Raw genomic sequence first — 23,158 nt, 5'->3', positions numbered from 1 at the left:
GTAAAATAAATTCGAGAAATACTCATTAAAATTCTATGTTGCTAAATAAAGAAATTCCGTAGTTTATCGCGCAGCGTGTGAAATATGATATCATGGAATATAATTATTTACAGCTGTCTGAATGACTTCGTATATAGGTAATCTTTGCAAAAATATCTTTTCTTCGGCTTTTTCACGGCCTCCAAAAATTGTTTTGACAATTTTTCTTTATAAAGAAAGGACTTAACCTCGGACTTAATAAAACATGAAACGTTAGCCTAAGAGGGTATTGGCATCTTTAAAAATAGAAAAAAAGTGAGTTTATCTACAATGACACGTGTTGTGTTACTTTGTTCCTCTGTATCCTGACTTATGGATTAACGACATATACCTATATTGGCTTTAACCATAGGCATGAGGTAGTCGAGAGAGGGGAGACGTTGTAGACGAATAGGAAGATCTCTACTTTGTCCTCGGGTACATTAGGTTCCCATTTTTTTTGTCACTTTATACTGGGAATCTCGTTGGAGAGCATCTCCGGTATAGGTCAAGTTTTCTTGTGTGTTTTAACAGTGTTGTGTTACGTTGCATGGTGTCGATAATTATAGTCGGTAATTACATCCATCAAGTGTGTAACGCGTTGCCATGTCATTAATGTTTCCAGTCTAGAGATAAAAGACTGGACATGGAGTGGACATGGAAAGTTCGATCTATCCTCGAAACACGCTAGTACGTATCGCATTGTTTAATGTTTGAGTTAACACGCGTGTTTTAACAATCTGGTTTATACGTTATTTACTAGTACGTGCCCAGTTCGACTCTTGGTTAGAATATCGATTGGCAAATGAGTATTTTGCTGGATTTGTTTATAAATGTAGTCGGCGCGGTCAGGTGCTCGCGAGAAAACGCGTTTGCCCAATTGGTTAGTGTAGCGTATCGAGCTGCCGTCTTGGTAAGGGTACACGCTATAAGAGCCACTGGAATGCGCCAATTTAGCAATTTTTTATTTGCGAAAATTTTACTCTGAATTTTTCTTCTGTTTTTGATCTAGCTTTTGATCTAACCTCTTTTTTATCTCTTTTTTATCTACCTCTGATTTATCTTCGTTCTCCTGCCCGTCGAAGATTTTATTCTTCTCGAATGCAAGTCAATCGAATTTGAGTATTCCTTACTAAACCGAGAATATTTTCTCTTGTTATCTTTTGTCTTTTTCACTCAAGTTTTTCACTCGCAAACTGTATTTTGCTACTATTTCTGAAACTGTCAATTTCCGACTTTATTCAGCGGGAAATGTATCTCTGTCGTATATCACTGACAACGTTAATCAGATAACAACAATATAACACGGAAACAATATGTATCTGTTCTAATCGCGTAAAGCGTATAAACTTCGTGTAGCGCGAGAAAATCAATAACTTCCAACGTAACGTTGTATTCTCGCGAAATCTCGAAATGGCGAGGCGATCTTTGCAACAGTCACCAACGCTCTTAATTTTCTGACAAAAGCAATAGAGTTCGACGCGATCGCCTGTGCTTTTTCCAGGCAAAAACTCGGAAAGCTCGAAAGGTCCTGTGAATGCAACGGCTTTTTCTCGTAATTCTTTTGACAGTTGCGACTCGCGATGTGCGACACGATGCATAATGTTTTAATTGGATCGACTGTTCAATCTGAATTGATACGATGTAGCGTCGCGTACATATTGCATTCGAGGAGGAAGCGAATGAGATGCTTATCTTTCAATTAGTATTTCGATTAATCTGAAATACTCGGAGTCTCGTCCGTCATTAAATTATTATTAACCATTTTGGAAATTAAAAAATATTTAAATATTTGTATAAGAATCAGATTATATTCAATTAGTCTTTTTATTATTAATTACATTAACGTAGTTATTTATTGCTATACTCTGCAAAAATAGTTAATGCATACGCGAGGGGGCGATTTTACAGAAAACTATTATATGATTATTAAATCCCGACACCGAATGTCGATTTTAATATTACTGGCATGCAGGCTGTCAAGTTATATAAGTAGGCTAGCTGATGCTTTGATTTTGTAAGGAAGATCTCTTTTTCCTCCCTACGACGGACGAAATAAGCCTCGAAATTTGCATCCCCCTTGAAATAAACTCGTTAGAACCGTGACTCGAATTCTGTGTAAACCGAAGCACGTTTTCTAGATTCTATTTGCTCGTAACTGAAATCCGATTATCCGCGTGAGGCCGCAAATGCTCGAAACTTAAGAATTTAGATTCACCATCCGATTGGATACATATATAGGATCTAAATGAAAGAGGAAAACGTTTTCGCGAAATGTTTGTCGAGATTGCCACAAAGCATATCTATTTTTTTTTTTATATTATTTATTACGATTATCTGTTAAAAAATTTTTTTTTTTAATTTTGATGTTACTATATTGCACATATTATTTTTAATTTTTTATTCTAATGCAAAAACTTTTTTATGTTTTCTTTAATATTGAAATTTTGTTTCCATTCTGCCGAAGAAAGCTACTATTTTATGATAATTATTGGTGTAATTTGAGATGTTAACTCTGCTGAAAAAGAGTTCGGTCTTTCGAACGTTATTTTAGTTCTTCTGTTTTTGTATGTTTGACGTTTAAGAAATTGCAGGTTGCTCAATGACATATAATTAATCGTTTTTTCTTTCAGGTCAATGCGGAAATTGACCATCTAAGATTGAGAGAAATTGTATTTCTTAGCAATAGTCAATAGTGTATTCTTATAACTTTCTGTCTTCCCTCTTTTTTATAATAGAATAATTTATAACGGGAACACACAGGTAGAAAAATTGGCGGTATTTGAGATGTTGACTCCGATGACAAAGGGGTTCGGCTTTTGAACAGCTCTTTTAATTTTCCTGTTTTTTTTTTATGTTGGATGTATGAGAAATTGCAGGTTGCTCAATGACATATAATTAATCATTCTTTCCTTTGGGTCGAAAAACCTATATAAGCCATTTTACTTTTATAAGCATAAGCGAGGGATGCAAATGGCTAATTAATTTTGATATATTTTACACAGCAACGGCAATTTTTAACAATGAATATCATCTCATTATCCGTAGAAGTGTTACGAGTGTTTGAAGTCGAATTTTGTCTTGCTTTTATGAATAAATTTTTATTATTATCATTCCTCGAATCATTTTTGACATTATTGTTATAATTAACTGACTAGCAATGAATGGCTATAGGAGAAACCATAAGGTTTAAAGCGCAGTAATAAATTTCAATGATTTATCTCTTTTGCTTGGAGCACTTCGAGAGACAGGAAAGAATTATTAAGATAAGATACCTCTACTATCGTACAAAACAGCAGACTAAATCAACATTGTTACACGAATTCTTTGAATACGTAGAGCACTACTTCCGTACAGGTTTTATTCTCTTGTAAAATTTTTCATTTTTTAAAAGTAAATTTTACTTATTCCATTTATTTTTGTCTATATTGGAATACGATACTAGCTTGCGTGTTGTTTCCATTGTGGCTTGTTTGTAAAATGTCTTGTTGATAGAAGATTTAATAATAATCTCACTAAGTAGTCGCGACGTATTGACCACGCTCATGTCCCCCTTGTGGAAATTGCGTGCTCCTTAGGATTATGTTGAGGGTGTTCCGCGCGGAAGATCTCAAGGCCGAATTAAGTGCGAGTAAAGGCGACTAAGCCGGTCAATTATCTTTACGAGGAATCTCGACGCTCATAAAATAACAAGCCGACGATTCGAATACAAAGAAAGGGAAATATCCATCTCCGCTTGATATCCAGCGATAATATTATTGCCTCTGTTCTCTCGTACGAGTTTCCGTTTTCCCCCATTTTCTTCCGATGTGCAGGCGATGCCCATCGGCGAATCGTGCAAACGATCTCTCGTTTCATTTGACTGGTCTGTATTATTATGTCTCGAGTGATACAGCAGCCATCGTGGTAGCGAACTGGAGGGTCCGAGGAAACTGAAAAGAAAATCAACAGGAAAATAGACGAGAGCGTCGCGACGTTTATATGAGAGGCGCAACAGTTTGGTCTTAGGAGGCTTATTACGGTCATTTAAGTCCCTTTCGATCGATTTTAAATATGAACGTACGAAGGAAAAGCTGTTGCCGCGATATTCTTAGCATTGATATTTAGTTTCATGATGCATCCTTGATGTCGCATGGCAAAATAAAAATTAGAAACCGTTATCAGATAGAAGAATTTTTGCGTTTAAAGTACATTTATATGAAAATCAGGAGTTGAAGTAATCTCCACGGAGCCTTTCTCCAGTTTCTTAATAGGTTCGTTAAAAAACTTTCTTATAAGTTTGGAATTATAACGCTATTATTCGACATGAAAGAAATATTTTCCGGTTTGTGTATGTGGTGCATCAGTAGGTAAATGTTCTACTAATAGTATTTTTATATTATGAAATAGAATATTTTTTTAATTGCGATAGATTTAATTAAAATTGTATAGAATTTTAATCTTTACTTGGAATAAAATGATTGTTTAATTATATTATTATTAGAAAAAAATATACAATTTTTATTAAAATTTGTAAAAAAATTTTAAATATTTATTGAAGATTTATAGATAACTTTTTTTGTATATAAATAGTTGATAATGTTATATAAATATTCCAGAAAAAGTTACGAAATCGGCTTTAATACACATAGGAGTAACTTTTATAGAGCGTAATTTTCAAAGTTAACTCTTTCGTTCGAGCAATAATGAAAATTACGCATATTTATATCCTATGTATATCGGATTTACATTAATCAAATATATATAACACGGCGCGCGAAGGATCTCTTTATTTTCAATTATTATGATATTACGTGAAATTTGTAGAGGAATGTTACAAGCATTTTGACAATCGTCATTCAGGTTAATCGATTTCTAGTTAGGTCTTGATGGTTCACCTCTGAGTACTCTGAGCAATCTATTGCGCACCCGCGTCTCCCCCTTTTCCGTCTCACTAATCTCCAAACTGGGACACTTGTTATCGAGAAAGAGGTTCTCTTTAGCGTTTCAGAAACCTATTCGTTGTGCTTTCAGGCAGCTCGCTGATCGCGACGACAGTTTAGAAACAAGTGGCTTTTAATCAACTTTTCAGCACCGTGTATGTACTTTGTATACACAAAACGAACGTTTCACATAGTGTCGCGTGTACGTTGTCCGTACATCTATACATGTCAGGTAAAATATGGAAACAAAACGCGCTCGAGATCTTTCGTTAAATTTCAACGCGACGGATTAATAAGATTGCAAGACACTAAAATAATTACTTTTCGCTTAAGATGCATCGCATTATGGGTGCACGCACGTGCCTCGTGCGAGCCTTTGTCAGGTGAATTAATAAATAATTAATTATCAATAGCCGTGTAACCAAGTATGACTAGGTACTCGATAGATTCAAAGCGATATTACGTAAGGGGATCGTCGATGTAATGAGAAAACTTATCCTTTTCTGTCGTTGTTGACGTTGACGTAGACGTATTCATTTATTTCCACGGCGATATTGTACGATACTTCTATTTTCTAATCTATTAATTTATTCATTAATGCACGTTAGATAATGCCGATTTTTTTTTAATATGCGCATGATTCTACGTTCTACGACATCAATTATTCAGACCATTATTCATTGTAAGAGATCTTCTGAAAAGAATTTCGATGTTATAAATTTATATCTTATCTGGTATTTTTTTTTCTTTGCTTTAATCATTAGGAAAATACCGTTTATTTGAACGATGGCAATAAATCACACGATTCTATCGATCTTTCTATTTCCCCGATACACGCAACTCCGGTAGTTTAGCCCTAACTCCGTTGCCGTTATAGCAACGAAAAATATTACTTAATAATGAAAAACCTATCAAGAAACGGGCACGTTTGTGCCACGGGTACGTAATAGCGTAGCTTGTGTTAGTTATCCTCCGGGTAGAGTTATGCACGGTGCTGGCTCCCGTAACTCGTTCATCGTTCCGAGTGGGACGACGATCGCCGCCCGACAAAAAGCTCGAGGAGGCTCGATTTTAATTAACCGCCTTGAATAAGAATCGCTCGTTCCGCGTCCGCGAGCGGGGCACGTGTGGTGTGCATCATGTGGGGTGGCGCGACGCGCAGCACGTGTTAGTGCAGCGAATGAATGCACTTAGCCGTAAAACTAGCCCCCCGAGCTCGTTTCTACGCTCAGCTCGTGCTGGGCAACGGGAAGCGCGGCGAGCTCTCGCGCACCCGCCGGGCGATACTGTGGCCGATAAAGCAACCAACGCCATTATAAATATATATAGTGTCGTTAACGTACGTATGTTGCGCCGATAACGCGATAACCCGTAAATAGCCCGCGCAAGCGTCGGCGGCGCTCGGGGGTGGTGGAAAAGCACCCCGTTGGCATTACGGCGGTGGATTCTCTTTTTCTCTCTCTTCCCTTCTCTCTTCTTCACCGCGGTATGAAAAAGAAGTTGCGCGTGTTGCGTTTTACGTGCGGAAACACGCGGTAATTCTCGACGATCGGCTACTACTATACAGGCAAAACGATACACGGTGTATGTAACTATGTACACGTACGAATACGCTATTCTGTCATAATACACGTGCGCCTCTCTCTTTACGATGCACCTCGCATATCGCAACGGATAATACCGCGAGTACATAATTTTCTTTCCTCATATTTGCTGTAATCTCTTATCACGCATCGACAAGAAAAACATGCTCGAGCTGGGGCGCAATTTTAATTTACGTTCTAAGAGATTAATCGGGGAATTAATTTCTAGTTTTTTTTTCAAGTCACACACATGTGTTTATGAACTTATCATGAGTTTTCTGTAACTTGATAAAGCAACCTCAGTTTTTTTAAAACATGGATTGGGAAACGAGCTCTTCAAGATTGTTAGAGGGAAGCTTTTCCTATAATTCAATATACATCATTATAAATACCTATTTGTCAAAGCATACACACATGAAATATAACAATCTTTTTCCGAGTTGGCAATTAGAATTAAAAATATTTTTGAATTTTAATGTGTAGATATTTTTATCTTATTATTATTCTATTGTAGTTTTAAAAAAATGGGTCACAACGGTAAATACACAAAGGAAATAATACGTAGATTAAATTAAATCGAATAATTTGCATTGAATACAACTGCAGCAATGCGCGCAGATATATAATTATTTCTGCGTCTCCCGTCTCAGGTTTTGTACATAATTAACTCCTTCCGCGAAACGAGCTAAACCGAGCGTCGTCGGCGTGAAAAGGTTCGGTCTGTCCCTGTCCCTAGAGCATAAACAAAGATGGGGTTGTGTCTCGTGTATATTCAGCGACGGTGTGCGGTGTTAACCCTCGTTGTAATTTATAAAATAAGAGAGGCCGCGCGGTTGTCGCGGCTTCTCCAACTTGCTTGAGCTCGCCGCCACCGCGAACAATTTGCCGGCTATATATTTGCAAATTATTATCGACCTCTTGCGCGCAACGAGGAAACAACACGTTGCGAAAAGTGCACGTAAATGCGCCGACACCGCTTTTCGCGATGCGAGGCAGTATCTCAATAAATGATATTATATCCGTTGCTCGGGTTTCTTTCTCGCGCGCGCGCGTCATGCAATAAACATGCTAATATAATATATCATGTACTTTTTATTATTCAGAATTTCTTTAGACCGGTAATTGTTTAGAGAATACGTTAAGCGTATTACATTTATTGAAAGACACTCTAAAAGCTAAACTACTGAATATTTATTATTTAAAATAGTCAATATATTAAAATTTTTTCTTTTACTTTTCAATAAGGATATATTTGTTCAATTTTTTTTCTGTATTTTTGCGACGAAAAGACTGCTTAGTTTAGATATGACCATATGGTGAAATTTACATTTCAAAAATATTCTGTCGAGCGACTGAAAATCATTCAACGATATATATATATCTTTCTGTCTCGCGATTTTCGTAAAATTTCTGCAGCGTGCCCGACAAGTCAAACCCGTATCTAAGATTTATATTATTTAACGTGGCGATTTTTGGTCGACAGTGCAGCCTGGCACTAACAATTCCGCCGCAATAAATCATAACGGAATGACGGATCGATCAATTCGACGTCAGTTAAAATCGTTCGCTTCTAGCAGCGAAGCTGATCGGTCGTTTTCGCTTTATCGGTCGGCATAGGCATAAGCGTCCGCACACGCGCCGAAACATAACTTACTGCACATCCGTTCGACGAACCGTTCCGCTTAATGGACGAGAAAGTCATTTTCGACTTTGGTGCATCCTGCGTTACGACACTGCTCCATCTTGCAAAACTAATCGACATGCCTTTTTGGCACGCGGAAACATCTCTTTGCCGTCTAAACTAAATAGAATGAGCCAAAAATACGATTCATTGTACTTTCTAAAGTACGAACATTACATTAATAGATTTTAAGTGATTTTCTCATTATATCTCCTTTAATTATTTTCCGAAATCTTGCTCTTTTCGCAGTGCTAAAAAATTCATTTTTAAAGCAATAGTTTTTTTTTAAAGAGATATCTATTTTATTATTCCAAAACCTTGTAGGTATCTAGAGCATTTATGATACACGTTATAAAAATTTTTTAATCTTTGAATATATATATACGTATTGATCTGTATTTATATAATTTTAATGTTTTGATTGATTATTACAGAACATTAAACATTATAATTATAAATATCCATCGGAAAGATTTGTTATTGGCTATACTTATGACAATTCTAACTTAGAAAGTAACGATCTTTCATTTGTTTGACTGTTTCCCATTTTAGAAACAAGTTCTCCGGCTTCCTTCGAAATCCGAACACGCGCTACTTTAGACGGGATCATAGTAATTTCGCGATAATTACGGAGGAGTATCGTTAGTTTCCCCAAGACTGTCGGTTAAACTCGACGCAGGAACTTTCCTCGGGATTCATCGCGATAAACCAGCGTAAAATCTCAACTCATCCAATTCCGCAGTGGCCCATAAAACTTGCTCCCGTCGACCTATTATACAGCGCGCCCCGAGAAGTATATCGGCGATATTTCGCGGAGGCTTTAGCGTCGACAGGGACGAGAAATTTTATATACGCGCACATTGCCGGTGGCGCGTCCTCGCCTAAGCTCTCGCTAACGTAAGAGGCCATTCTGCTTCTATCTCGCGAAGGAGTCGCGGGGTGTCACGGGGGTGCGAGGTAGAGAAGGAGTGCACGCGCGCGATGGGTGGGGTAGCTGGTCTTATCTGGGGCATTGGAACACAACCACACGCCTGTAGCTTCTTACCGGCGCAAAACTGCATCCTAGAGTCCTAGAGTGCAATTAACAAAAGTGGACACCGCGACGCGCCAGCTTGCGCGAACCGATCGGAAAACTTGCCGCGATTATAGGCACGAACTCTCGGCAAGAGTGCTCTTTCTGCTCGCGGATGTCATAATGCGTCATTATGCGGTCGCGCTAATCGTCCGCGAGTTTTCATATAATCGTATATTGGATGTCTGCTGAAGAAAATTATCTTTTTCTCTCGTGGATTTGTAATAAACCGTAGTCTTTTTCTTTGACTGTTTGTCTAATCTTTAATCTTTACTTGATAATTATAAATATTATAGGATTATATGTATATTTGAGTTGCGCGTGTGAGAGTTATAACCACATCGCTTATAATGATGAAACGCTAAGTAATGCAAGCAGCAATATCGAAGGAAAGACTCTTCTAAATCTATTTGCAAAGAGCGTCCCTGAAAAAAAAAATTGCGAAAATTTTGCGGTGCTTTGTGTATATATATGTAATCATTCGGCTATGTTACACATTTCATCTAAATCGATCGGATAAATTGCGTAATTTTGATATTGAATCATTATCTCTGGATATGTTTTTCGTAATCTGGACGTAATCGCTCGCGATCGAGGCTCGTACAAATGTTGTTATTATCGTTATCAGGCGCGTTGCCGTATCAAAATTGTCTCATCTGACGATCTCGAGTATACGCCGTGTGTTTTGTCAAATCAGCTGCGGCTAGCTACGTCCAAGGCCGAAGGCAGGGAGATATAAATCGCTGTAGAAACCGCCGCCGCGTTCAAGCGAGGTGGAAAATGAGATTCGTCCCGCTCTCGCGCGGCGCGCAGATAAAAATAATCCACTGACTAAGATCTAGGTTTCGGCGGCTCTATTATTACCTCGAGTCTTACCATCGGCGGCAGAAAGAAATCACGCGTGCCGTTTACGTGGAAGCGCTTCTTCTCGTGAAAATGACTCAAAGATGAATCCTATAAGGGATAACATTCGCGCGTCTCTTGCGAATTGTATATATTTCTCTTCGTTTATTTGTGAAAGTCGGTCATCCCGCCTGGCGAAAACAACTGAGAAATGCAGACCCGAAGGTCTGTTGAATTATTAGTTAACGATAGATACTAAAAATGATATACTCTGACAACGACTCACGCGAACTTAATCACTGTAAGAGCAATTAAATGAAGTATTTTCAATCTCTCTACTCGAAATGTATTTGCACGAATACTTCGATTTAAAACTTGCAAGTTAAATTTAAAATGTGTGGGAACAGCCAAATGTGCCTAATTATATCTTGTTTTCATGTATACATGTCAAATATGTTTCTGACGAGTTTATGTTAATTAGTATTAATTGCATTTGCTCGAGAGAATCGTATAGATTGAAAACATGAGTTAACGAGGGAAATTTTAAAAATTTTGTATATATGTACAAAAAATTGATTTATTAATTGAATAATAACAGATTAACACATGAACTTGACATAAAACGATTAAAAAAAAAAATAAAACACGAAAAATTTGGACACGGATGTTCGATACATAGAAACCCGATGGTGAGAGCTGACGGGCAAAATGTTTGGCGAAAATATTCAGCGCGTTTCCGAAACTCGCGAAATTCATTGCGGTCGAAATTTTTTTCCGCTGCCAGAAACGGGTTTATTCCAGGCCGTAATTGCGGCAAGGAGAAGCGATTCTCGTTTTGGTCGGCTCTTTTATTCGCGACGTTGAATTTATTCCGCAGCCCCGCGCATTTTCCACAGATACCGAGAACATGGCGTAAATTATCTCTCCTGTTTCGCGCTGCGAATTTCCATAAAGTCGCGGTTGTTTCACATATTTATTTTATGTATTTTTATTGGTAGCGCGTATTGTATCTCCATTGGTAGTGTAATCCTACTAAAAGCTTCTAATATTTATTTGCCCGGCTAATTACCGGCCGCAACTACTACTATTTTATAAAGAGGACTTAATTACAACATGAATTTATACTAATTTTTTTGAAGACTATTTTCTCACATTTGAAATGGATAATAGTTTATTTGTGATTTTCTTACACAATTCTAAAACTAATTAAATTAATACTAAATAATAAATAATATCGCAGCACATAAGAGAGAATTTAAACATTATATTTAAAATATATTTTTATTGAATTTAATAATTTAAATGTATCAGGTATGTCGAAATACCTGACGAAAATGCCGCTGATGAGAATGAATTTTATTACGATACCGAGAAGCTTGAACGTTCAGTAGACCTTTGGCGCCCTAAAAAAAAGCGACGTGCCATTTTCCTTGCTGTCGCCGCATTTATCGTTAGCATTTAATTCTGCGACTTAATAGCGTAAGAAATAATTGTCCCTTTAAAAATGTTTAAGCACCCCCGCGATTCAGTAATTATTTCGACAAGATGACGAATAGATCGCAGCGACCGCCGATTAATTCACGGAAATATGATTTCCACGATTTTCCCTCTTTCTCTTCTTGCATGAACGCGGATTTGCATTTCCTCGTAATCGTTATTTAATTCCGTGACGCAATACCTTCGATATAATGGGTTCGAAAATTTTTCTACGGCTCGCGTATTTTTACCGACCACCTTTTTTTGTCATTTTGTCGTTACTCCTATATTAAAGTCTTCTAATCAATTGGCGACTATCACCAATGGCTTGTTGGAATCTATATATGTTTTATTCAGATATAAATTTTACATATTAGGTACTTTATATAACAGAAAAAATGAGAGAGGTTGATTTATCAAATTATGCAAAACGTGGTATATATCATTTTTATCTACAAAAAGAGTAGATAATTGAGTGATTAATTGACTAAGTTTAAATAAATGCAAATTATTTCTTAACAATGAAAATAGTTTTGCGGGGAAGGCCACTAATTTCGAGAAAGAATTATAATGGGTATAATTTTCGTGTCGTGGACGGTGACACGGCGCCGATCAATTCTACCGTTGTACAACTTTGCTCGTCGCTTGTCATCGGAGCCGTACAACCTGATAAAGACCATTATCTTGCAACATTGCTGCTCTTTATTTACATAGAAAGAAAGAGAGAGAGAGAGAGAGAGAGAGAGAGAGAGAGAGAGAGAGAGAGAGAGAGAGAGAGAGAGAACTCTCTATTTTGTTTCTTTCTTGGCGACAGACAGGCGATAATTTGAAGCGTTATTGTCTCTCCTTAATAGATAACAAGCGCGATAAATCAGGAAGTTACTCGAGAGACGAATACTGTTCATCCCCTTTTGCTTCCTCATGCATATAGGAAGCTTTGTTTTCGTAAACAAAAATTTTTTTTAGTTGCTTTTGCCAATGTGTTCAGAATGTTCTAAAACGTCGAAAAATTGCTATTTTAAAAAATGTCGGTATGTGTGTATGTATGTGTGTGTGTGTATGTATGTGCCAAATTTACCGAAATTTCTATAACTCCAGAACTAATTAACCAAATCTTAACGAATTGTATATGAAATAGGGGTAGAATTTTTCGGAGAGTACTATAGAGTGTATAGTTTTTCGTTATCTATTTTCTGGAAACCAATTTTTTTAATTTTTTTATTCAAGAATTAGAAAAATAAAAAAAACGGTTTCCAGAAAATCGGTAACAAAAAACTATACACTCTATAGTACTCCCCGGAAAATTCTACCCCTATTTCATATACAATTCGTTAAGATTTGGTTAATTAGTTCTGGAGTTATAGAAATTTCGGTAAATTTGGCACATACACACATCAGAGTTGAGAGACCTGTATGTTAGACCGTGATCTTAAGACATCACTTCCTCTATGAGGAAGTCAAGTGCAAATTTCTAATTTGCACTATTTTTTTACTTGTACTTTTTTAGTGTTTTCGTAACGTACGCGGACGACTTCGTCGCGCATCGTTTCTTACTACTCCGTACTCTAATGTTTTAGTTTGGAGTTTTATACGAGAAAAGGAACTGTTTTTCTTGCTTCTCAGATCTCGTTTTTGAACTTGCGCCGCCGCTACCGTCGTATGGCTGAAATATACGAAACATTTTGTATCTTCAGTTATGTTTTCTTTTATCTTGACTTCTCACACAGCTTTCACATTTTCTGCACTTAACAATGTAGAGACAAAGAATGTGAAGAACGAACAGTCATTGATTGCTAACCATGCCATAAATTGATATATAATTTAAATTCTAGAATAACAATTATAAAAATATTTTAAGTAGAATGATTCAAATAATATTTTGCATTAATGATACTCAATTAGTGATAAATAAAAACACAAATAATCCTATTTAATAATAAATTTTATTTTCTCTTGTGCCTAATATACATACGTATAAATATAATATTTGCAGAATAAAATTAAACGTTATTTTTTAATTACTTGTGAATTATCACAATTGGCTATTCGTGATGAGAGAAGTTTGAGAAACATTGATCCGTACAGTATTCTATATCGATAGATTGCTGTTATTTATTTTGGACTTGTTATTTATGAACGCGTAGTGATTTCTAATTCAACGAGACAAAACGTTGTATTGTGCAGTATATTGTATTTTGCAGTAATTACTTAATTACAAAATGCCGTCTATATACTTAAAGATAAAACTTCGACGCGAAGGTTAAGATGATACAGCGCGCAGCGGCGGTCCAGGGGCATAATCGATTACTCGAGATAATAACGGAGCGGCGCGGCGGATGGCGGTCAAGGAAAAGTAAACGGAAGTCGCCGAAGAGAAAAGACAAACACACAGATCTGGGATCTTTTTCTTTTCCCCTTTCTTTGTCCTGGTTTTCGCTCTCTTGAGAACAACAGAAAAGTCACGTTCCGAGTTTAGTTCGAGAGAAGAAATATTTTCAAGCAGAGATTTCGAATTAAAATACTAAAGTAAATGAAAAATTAATATTATTCACATTATTGTAAAAATTTAACATTATTATAACATAAATCGTAATCGATACTTATAAGGTAGGCATACTGATGCCATGCATATTAATGACAATGAATATTGGCGGGCGTTGAACAAAAGCAAACACGATCGATCCTTTCTCTCCCTCGAATTTCTCCCTCCTTCTCTCACTTCCGCCCTTTCGGCGAAACGGACAACGGCGAAAGCCGCGGCGTAGGTCAGGGCATCAGCCAGTCACTGAACGGACTCTGGCGGTTGTTGCGATTGTCAGCGCGAGAGATCGAGCCGAACGGTGGAACCGGCGCGGCGCGGCGGGATTTCCTCGGCACGCCAATTTAGCGAAGTGATTGACAGACGGCGACGGCTTGATGGCGTTTGACTTCAAACTCGTCCGGTAGTATATCAGCAGCGATGAGTTACTTCGACCGAATGATTTCCACTCGAACCGCCTTGAACTGCCGTCGGCGTTGGTTCGACTGTTGCATATCGCGATAAAATTCCCGACTATCTCTCTTCATTATTCAGCAATTATCGCTGGAAAATATATGTGACTTAAGCGATTGTTACACACGCAACATGTGTGATGTGGATAATTAGAAAAGAAATGTTGCAGGAGCATTCTTATCGTTGGTTATGCGAAAAATCGAACAATCGCGTCGAGATAGTATTAAAAGATCGAAGATAAAATCTTTATGTCGACTTATAATAGGTCGGCTAGACGTGTGAAAAATTTGCAACTCGAAGACTCGACATACAAAAGGGACGACCAGCATTTTTGTTTCACACGATCCAAATCGGTCTGTATGCAGGTCCAGTTTTATGAATTCAAATTTAGTCAATCGTTTATCCGATGTGAAAGAAGCCGCAACTACACTTTTAGTTTCATATTTTATATTTTATATTTGAATTGGAATTACATGAAATATATTTTAAACAGAATATATATATATCTATATATAAAAGGATCGATAGAAATTGAACAATATTATCTCTCTCTCTCTCTCTCTCTCTCTCTCTCTCTCTCTCTCTCTCTCTCTCTCTCGCGTTTTAAAACTATTAAAATAATAAAATAACAATCTGTACGAATGGAAAGAATCTAAAAAAAGTATGGGAAAGAAGGTTGCTATTTATGATTTATGGTCAAAGTAAACGAGGCGAGTATTTTAGAACAGATATGAGTTATTAATTTTTTCGAAACAAATGAATATCTCGAGATTTGTAGTTATAACACTCACAGCTCTTTTTAATCAAATAGATTAGATCGAATTCGGAGAATTCAGCCGACGCGTCACTTTTAGGGAATACAAGCCATTTTCAGGTACTCCCGTCGTCCGATTCTCGCCTACAATGTAACGGCGATTGTTACATTTTCGCATTCGCTGTGTGCGGGACCGCGCGTGTATCGATCCGGTGCATTATATGCAAGACGGTTTTCGCAGTCAACCGCCCGCCGAAACCGACAGACGCCGCGCGCGCCGTCGCCGCTTCGCGCCGGGCACTGTTTTCGCTGTAAAGCGCTTTGTTTGGAAATTAATCGTGTAAGGTGAAATCAACAAATACATCTCGGATTTCAAAGCGAGTTTAACGCGATATTATATGCACTCCGTATCGAGCGACAGGGCGGGGATTGCATCGCAATTGACAATTTTAAATCCGAGTCGCTCGCGTCGTGTGTCGTTTCCGCTTGACCCCTCGCGGAATACTAAAAGATCTCGCTGAGGGAGCTTTTTTTTGTTTCTGCGACGACGTAAATATGTAATATTCAATGTGTGCATAGGCTCATACATAGCAATATAGTAAAACCAGCCACATGCATGCAATTAGAATTCCCCTCCTCAGAGGGGAGCAAATTAATTGACGCCGTCTGATTTTTTGCGATGCCGTTGAATTATTTCTGCGTTTCGCGTTACATTACGCGCGACATGTTAATTATCGTAATTACGAATCGTGCACGTAAAACGCGCGTGCATGTATAATACAGGTGTCTTGTCGTGGCAATATCTCAAAACAAATTGCCGCCGCGCTTATATTACTCACAAACGGCGATTAATCGTCACAGTTAAAACAGTGAGCTATCTACTTTTAATTATTTGCATATGCCGGCGTAAATAGGGTTTGTCGTGGATGCAGCTTGATGCAAATCATTATTAATGGAGCTTTTTTTTTATATATTGATGGAGTTGAATTCAATCTTTTCAGTAAAAATTGGATAGGAGAGTTTAATTCTATTAACTATATTTATACATTATTTGTGTTAGTGAGACTATTTTACTTCGTCTCTATCCTTTTTTTAGCGTCTTCAATTATTACAATTTAATTCTATCAATTAAGTTTAATTTATTATTTCGTTACGTTTCTCCCACGATTCTTAATTAGCATTCAAGCCCGTAATTTTTCTATCTTTTCGCAATAACTTTCGGCCACAAAATCCAAGTGTCTCGTTGAACACCGTAAAGGTCCTCCTTCATCCCCGACTTGGCGCGGACGACGACAGCTTCTGTTTCCATCTCTCACTCCGCTGTTTCACCGACTTATATACATTACACCGCATCGAGCACGAGCCACTACCACCAGCGGCCCGCGAGACTGTCACGATAGTCCACTACCATTATATCGGACGGCATTGCGCCTGGCGGTTTCCGCGTGGCGCGGCGCGGCGTGGCGCGGCGTGCTCGGACGAGGTGGAGGAATAGCGGCGTAGGAATAGAGGCAGTGGAGGTGGCGGAGGAGCAGGAGGAGGACGAGGACGTGGAGTAGGTTGCGCGCGCGGCCATTTTGATAATCTCCCACTCCTCCGTCTCGCTCCCTCCTCTCTGTGTATGTATCTCTCCGATATAACTCTCGCTCTTTTCCTCTCGCGGTTTCTCTCGTTTCAATCTCTTCCCGACTGCTCGTTCTCTCTCTCTCTCTCTCTCTCTCTCTCTCTCTCTCTCTCTCTCTCTCTTCCCCCCTTTCCCCCGCGTGCACGCACACGAAAATCACCGAACGCGTACCTACTCGTGCGCGCACACGCGCCCGCCCGCTCGCTCGCGCGACTTTTTCTCCTCTCCTCGTGCTCTCGGTCTCGCGGCGTGTGCACCAAGCTCTCGTGATTTTCTCTCTCTATATTTGTCTCTCTCTCTCTCTCTCTCTCTCTCTCTCTCTCTCTCTCTTTCTTTCTTTCTCCCGCGTTCACTGTTGAAAGAGCGAGGAGTAGCAGTCGGCCGTCCCCGTGACGGTGGTCGCTAGTGTCGCGGATTTTCCCCTCCGTCCTCCTTTCCACCCCGTTTCCTTTCCTCTTTCCCACTCTTCGCTCTTCCTCGTTTGGTCTCCATCCCTCTCTCCGCGCGCGCTCTCTCGGATCGCCCGACACGCGCTCGCTTCTCTCGCGTACCGACGCACAACGGGGCACCCACATACGTACGTGTGTACGTGTATATCTCGCTCGGCGTGCGCGTCTATCTCGCTCCCGTCCCGCGCCTTCCGCCCCGTCTCGACCGGAAGGTGCCAGTTTCTCGTCGACCATCGTCTGGTGCGGAACGCTCCACGTTCGCGCTACGTTCGTTTGCGATTCTCGTAATCTCGTCTCGATAACCCGTCGTCGATTTTCAATTCGCGCGAGTGTGCGTCTCTGTCCCTACGTGCGCGCGCGTGTGTGTGTGTGTGTGTGTGTGTGTCGCCTAGAGATAATCGCGTAGAAGGGAGAGAGAGAGAGCGAGAGAGAGAAAGATAAAGATAATCGCGTTGTCTCGCGCGAGAAACGCATAGTGTGTCGGTGCGGATATCAGATCCCCCCTCTCTTCCGAAGTGTTTTCCGCTTATCCACTTTCAGCCGTTGGGTTTCCCGTTTCTATCTAGCATTATCGGGATATGTCATCGCCGCGAGTGCGCGACGTAGGTATAGTGTCCGCGGAATAGTTGTCTCGTCGCCGCGAGTGTTTCTTCCCGAAGGAGGTTTGCCCCCCCTTCAACCCGATTTTTCCCGGTTACGAGCAGGAGCGCGCGCTTCTTGGATTAGCCGCTCCCCTCGTGCCGCATACGTCACGGCGCGCGAACGTCTCGGCGAAAGAATGAGAGTGCCTTCGCCATTGTTGACGAGTGCCTCGTGTGATTACCCCGGTAATCGTAGTGATAGCCCGACGTCGAGATCGCCTTCGGCCTGCGCGACGACTACAGCAGGCGTCATCGTTCTTCGCTCCTCCTGAACACGCACGGTGAGCCGAGAGTCCCTCCTCTCATTTGCGAGCGAGCCGGCCAGCTAGCTCGCAGCGGTTATTTCGTTGCGAAACGACGCGTACTTTAATCAGTCAACGCTGCGCGTAACTCTATCGCGGTGCATCGCACTAACGGCTGCGTCGCGCCGCGAAACATCACGCCAACTTAATCCTCGTTACTCGGAAGAGCTGGTTCAGAGCTGACGATCTACAATTTCTTAATAAGTTACGAGGTTGATTAGGTCGCAAAACTGAAAAACGTCGAGTTTTCGTCCAAAAACTTTGATTTATGCAGCACGCGCGTTAATGACAATTACGTCACCCTAGGCTGTCGAATTATTTAAGATGAGAAATTATGGAAGCTATCTGTTTTCAGCCAGCGGTTTTCAGTTTTGGGAAACGTCACGTTTATTTACACGACAGGTGGTCTTGTAATAATTTGTTTAACGTCCGAATGACGCGTAAATATATTAGAGATTGAAAACCTTTCGGTGCTTCTCTCTCTAATTGCGTCTCTCACGAACGTGGTTCGGATTAGGAATCGATATAACGATCGATTTCTCAGTAATCGCAAAATGATGCAAGAACGCTAAAGAACTGCGCGTCATCTCGATGCAATGTATCAAAAGGTAATCTTTCGCCTATTTAAAAACATTGCTGCAATTAAGCGTGGGTTATTCCGACGTTATCACACGGAAATATTATGTTGCGTTACCTATATACGTTTACTTTAGAATACAGATATGAGTCCGCCTACTGTAATCTAAAGATATCGAGTATCATCTCACGGTAGTGAACGGTTGCATCGAAAGCGTCGTCCAATAATGTTGCATGAACGTTGTCTCGAGATAATCGATCCGGCTCGAAAAGTCAGGGTCGTCCGATTTGCGCTTTCAATTCCAGCGTTAGATGAAACGCCGATCAATCGGTCGATAGCCGACACGCGCAACGAGATGTACCTTGCACCTTAGCTGGCGACTTTTTATTTATCTCACGGCAGGAAAACCGATGATTAAACACGCGTGAAAAGTCGCGACAATGACGACGGACGACAACGACGACGTTGCTCGTGATTATTATCGCGGTCTCGCTCTCTCTCCTCGCCGTATCTCGTTTCAGTATATTGCGCAAGTGTTTTCGCGATTATCCGCTACTTCACATTTTTCAGAACGACGTTTTCAGCAGATTGCGCGTTATATTATACAGAGCGTATACGCTCGATTTAGAATCTGTGATCGGTTAATTCTATAGTTCGTTCCACTTTATTAAAACTTTTCAAATATTTTCCTCCGGAATTTTCCAAGCTTGTTATTTTCGGCACATGGTAGTTGTATTTGATGCACGAATGTCGGGACCGCTCAAAAATTCTGCCGTGTAAACGCACCGCCGTTGTTCGATTCGACGCTTAATTTACGCGACAAAAGCAAAAGTTCCCAAAATAGCGCGCCGGAAACAATGCACCCGCGCCCAGCCGTGTGTGCGATTCATCTTGCGGCGTTAACATTGTCAAAGCTCCGCTTTTATGAATCATGTTTGTCCAATGTGCGCTCGCCGTTCCGACGGGAAATCCGCCGTACGCGAAGAAAGCAATTTTCTTGCCGGCGCGGGCGTTCGTGTCGTCATCACCGGACGATAACACTTTGTCGTCGGGCGCGACGTACGTTGCAGCTCCGGCGCGGCGAGTATTCTCGCTCGCTCGCATTTTAATGCCGGTTGTTTACTGATGGAGGATAAATCTCCGGTCGAACGTCGTGCTTCGGTTGCCTCGGTGTTTATCTAATCTTAAAAGCAGAAGTCTCATATGCTAGTCCCTGTAGTTGAGAATCGTGAAGTATGTAGCTGAGAATTCGTATAAGACACTCGTGCTTTGTTTCTGTGAAATAGAAAGTTGTTTGAAAAATATATTAAGATAATGTACCGTGAATTCTCGTCGAGTTTGTTTAAAAGACCACCCTGTAGGTAGTATAGTTCTGAAGTGACGAGAAAAGCAACGGTTCTTTCTTTCACAATGCTGTATACGGAGAAACGGAAAATGTCGGAAAGTAATTGCTTGAGCATAATTCAATAGCGTCACGTGTTAAATTTCGACAGGTATCGTGGGAGATCTTCCATTTAGCTATTAGCCTGTGGCTGTCCTCTGCTATTCAGCTCGGTCTCTGAAAAATGAACACTTGTACGTTAAGTAGTTTTATACACATACATGAAAAAGGAATAAGCAATTATATATAACGAGAAATATATAATACTAGGAATAATTGTTAATTAATTAATTTTATTTATTTATATGATTTTATTGACGGTTTAATTTTAGCTTTATTAAATTTTTGCCGTGCGCTTTTGTTAATGGTTAAGCATATCTATAGCTACAAATGATGGGTTAAAAAACCGCGTGGATGAAATGTTGCGTAGCTTTGAGGAAAACGCTGAGGATATTAGGGACCGCTTTGTGCTACCGCGTTGCAAGAAGCAGGAAAAACGTCACAGGTCGTTCCGAGCGACGTTTTACGGCCGATCCATCTCTGTCCATAAAATAAATCTCGTTATTTTACGAACCGGTCGCGTGTCCCGGATTTTCTCTCCCGAGACTTTATCGTTGTCCAAGGACGATGAATCTTCTCCGCTTCGGGCGCATTTTTCTCGGAGCGTAGCAGGTAAGGTATTATAGGTACGTTCTTTGGTAACATCACAGAAGCACGAGGTCAAAGGCCCAATTGTGACGAAAAACGAGAGAAAAACATGAAGAATAGGATATATAAAGACGTTTCTTAACTTCATCGAGCAAGTTTTTCATTGGTCTCTTCGTGTCAATTTTTTCTTTGACAAAATTTTGGACGCTGCGCTTTCCTTATACTTTTTAAATTACCAAATAACTATTCTTGGTAACTAAAGCGTCGAACTAAAATTTAATTATTTTTCGCAAAATAAAGACTACAACGAAATGGTAAATTTATAACTTGTCATTATTAAGCATAATTATTTATTAGTCATAATATTCGCATCGTATATCGGTGCATTTTATTGTAGGTTGTATTCTTATATTTATTTCACGTTGACGTACAATTTTTATGTCTTTTCGCGTTTCTACATATGACATTAGCGAATAATGATAATGATTTAGTTAGCGGAATTTTACGATCTTGAAACTGGATCTTGAAACTTCATCTCAATTCGTCATCCTGTTTCGCATCTTCTTGCTTCTTCTGTATACGATGTCTCGCTCGGATTCTCTCGTTGCGCCATCCGGTACACGTGTGCTCGTATACACGACTACTCGATCTCATTAGTTGTCTTTTATTTTTCATTAATAATAATGCGTTGTGTCGACAGAACTGCTCGACGCAGATGTTTATTTTTTTTCCGAAGCGCGGTTACGCTTTTAGATGTGCCGATAGTCGCTAATTAATTATGCCCGACTGAACGGGGTGTTGACGTCACTACCGACGTTATTTTTCTCAGAACGCGAGACATCGAAAGTATTTGTCGTCTCCTGTTACCGATAACTGTTTTAAGAAAGTTCATAAATAATTCGAAGAAAAAAGCGGCCTAATATGAGAGAAAAAAATTCTACGTATTATATAATTTCTTCTAGTATATTCACTTTTAGTTTAAAAAATTATCTTGTATATCTGAAAATTTTATTTACGCACATACGCATTGCGTTTAGCGTACAATTTTTTAATTTTTCTCAAATGTCCAAGAATTAAAAATTAATAACATGAGCTTGATAGGCATTTTTTTTCGTTCAATCAAAAGAAACTGTAGCGCGATAATCGAAATAATAAACACACATTCTTCACTGACTTTTTTCTTTCTTGCTCGCCATAGTGTGTCGTCGCGCTAACTTCGTGTTACATAAGCGAGAAGACGAGGAGTAGGAGGTGTAGGACTACGAGAGGAGGGGGAAAGATCTGATGCTAACGCCGAGGAGTCACGGTTGCCTTTTAAAAATGGCTGCGTGCATCATCAACCTCTGTCAAAAACATCAGGTCGCTAAGCATCGCTATTACTGTCTTATACACATTTTATGCATTTCACAGAAAATCAAGTCTTATACACCGAGAGAGACTTAATATAACATTTATTCTTCAATTACTAATATGTTAAAAAAAAATAGAAGCGGTTTTGTATTAATAGTTTTAAAAAACTCAGGATAATTAAAAATAGAATGGGATAATGGAAAAATTTCGTAGTTTGCATAAAATATTGAAGAGATACAAGAATTTTATATTTTTTGAATTATATAAACAACTCAATTTATCTTTGAATTGAAGTAAATATAATAACATAACTTGTCATATTTTTCGTCATGACAAAATTATTTGAAACGCTTTTCGAGATTGTAGCGATTTCCGTCACAGAACATTTGAAATGCGCCAATGATTTACGAGCGTGGGTCTCCGGTCTTCGGGAGGGAAATACAGGAAAATAAGCGAAAACATTTTAGTATACCTGATAGGAAAGGAGATGCAACGAGGGCGATAAATTTTATCGGCGTTACGGACGCGTGCGCTATCTCGTCTCGCAGAAAATTCAGGATCCACGTGAAGAAAGTCTTTTATGATGATCATTAAAAGAGTTCGGTATACGAACGGGAAAAATCCTGCCGTCGTAAAAGTATCGAAGAATGTAGTAGTTATTGCCGGACGGTGAGACGACGATGGTTCTCGAGGAGCCAGGAAGAATTGTCGTCGTCGTAGCGCGGCCTCTTCGCGCGCACAAAAGGGTTGCCGTAGGGCGTTCGACTTCATAATAAAATTACGACTTCGTGGTACGGCTAATATGAATGAACCCGAGTTTATACCCTCTGCTCGCCGCGCTGCGT

The 23,158-nt window shown here is 39.5% G+C and overlaps 1 protein-coding gene across 5 annotated transcripts in view; it reads left to right on the top strand.

The window, feature by feature from the left end:
- Positions 1-23,158, top strand: part of Lilli (AF4/FMR2 family member lilliputian) — a 209,824-nt gene that overhangs the window by 62,479 nt on the left and 124,187 nt on the right. The window contains exon 1 of one of the 5 annotated variants that reach the window (XM_077408930.1): positions 17,587-18,336. The exons of 3 other annotated variants lie outside the window; for them this stretch is intronic. Coding sequence is in view for 1 of the 2 variants with exons in the window: in XM_077408928.1 (XP_077265054.1) it covers positions 18,949-18,965 (17 nt within the window). In the remaining variant the exon portion in view is untranslated. Of the gene's footprint in view, positions 1-17,586; positions 18,337-18,933; positions 18,966-23,158 lie in introns of those variants that run through there. One more of the 5 variants, XM_077408928.1, reaches the window with a different exon arrangement.

Source organism: Temnothorax americanus, unplaced genomic scaffold (genome assembly GCF_048541705.1).
Source record: "Temnothorax americanus isolate GAGA-0224 unplaced genomic scaffold, ASM4854170v1 Scaffold25, whole genome shotgun sequence".
NCBI lineage: Eukaryota > Metazoa > Arthropoda > Insecta > Hymenoptera > Formicidae > Temnothorax > Temnothorax americanus.
The sequence above is the reverse complement of the archived record's forward strand: the minus strand, read 5'-3'. Positions and strand labels throughout refer to the sequence as shown.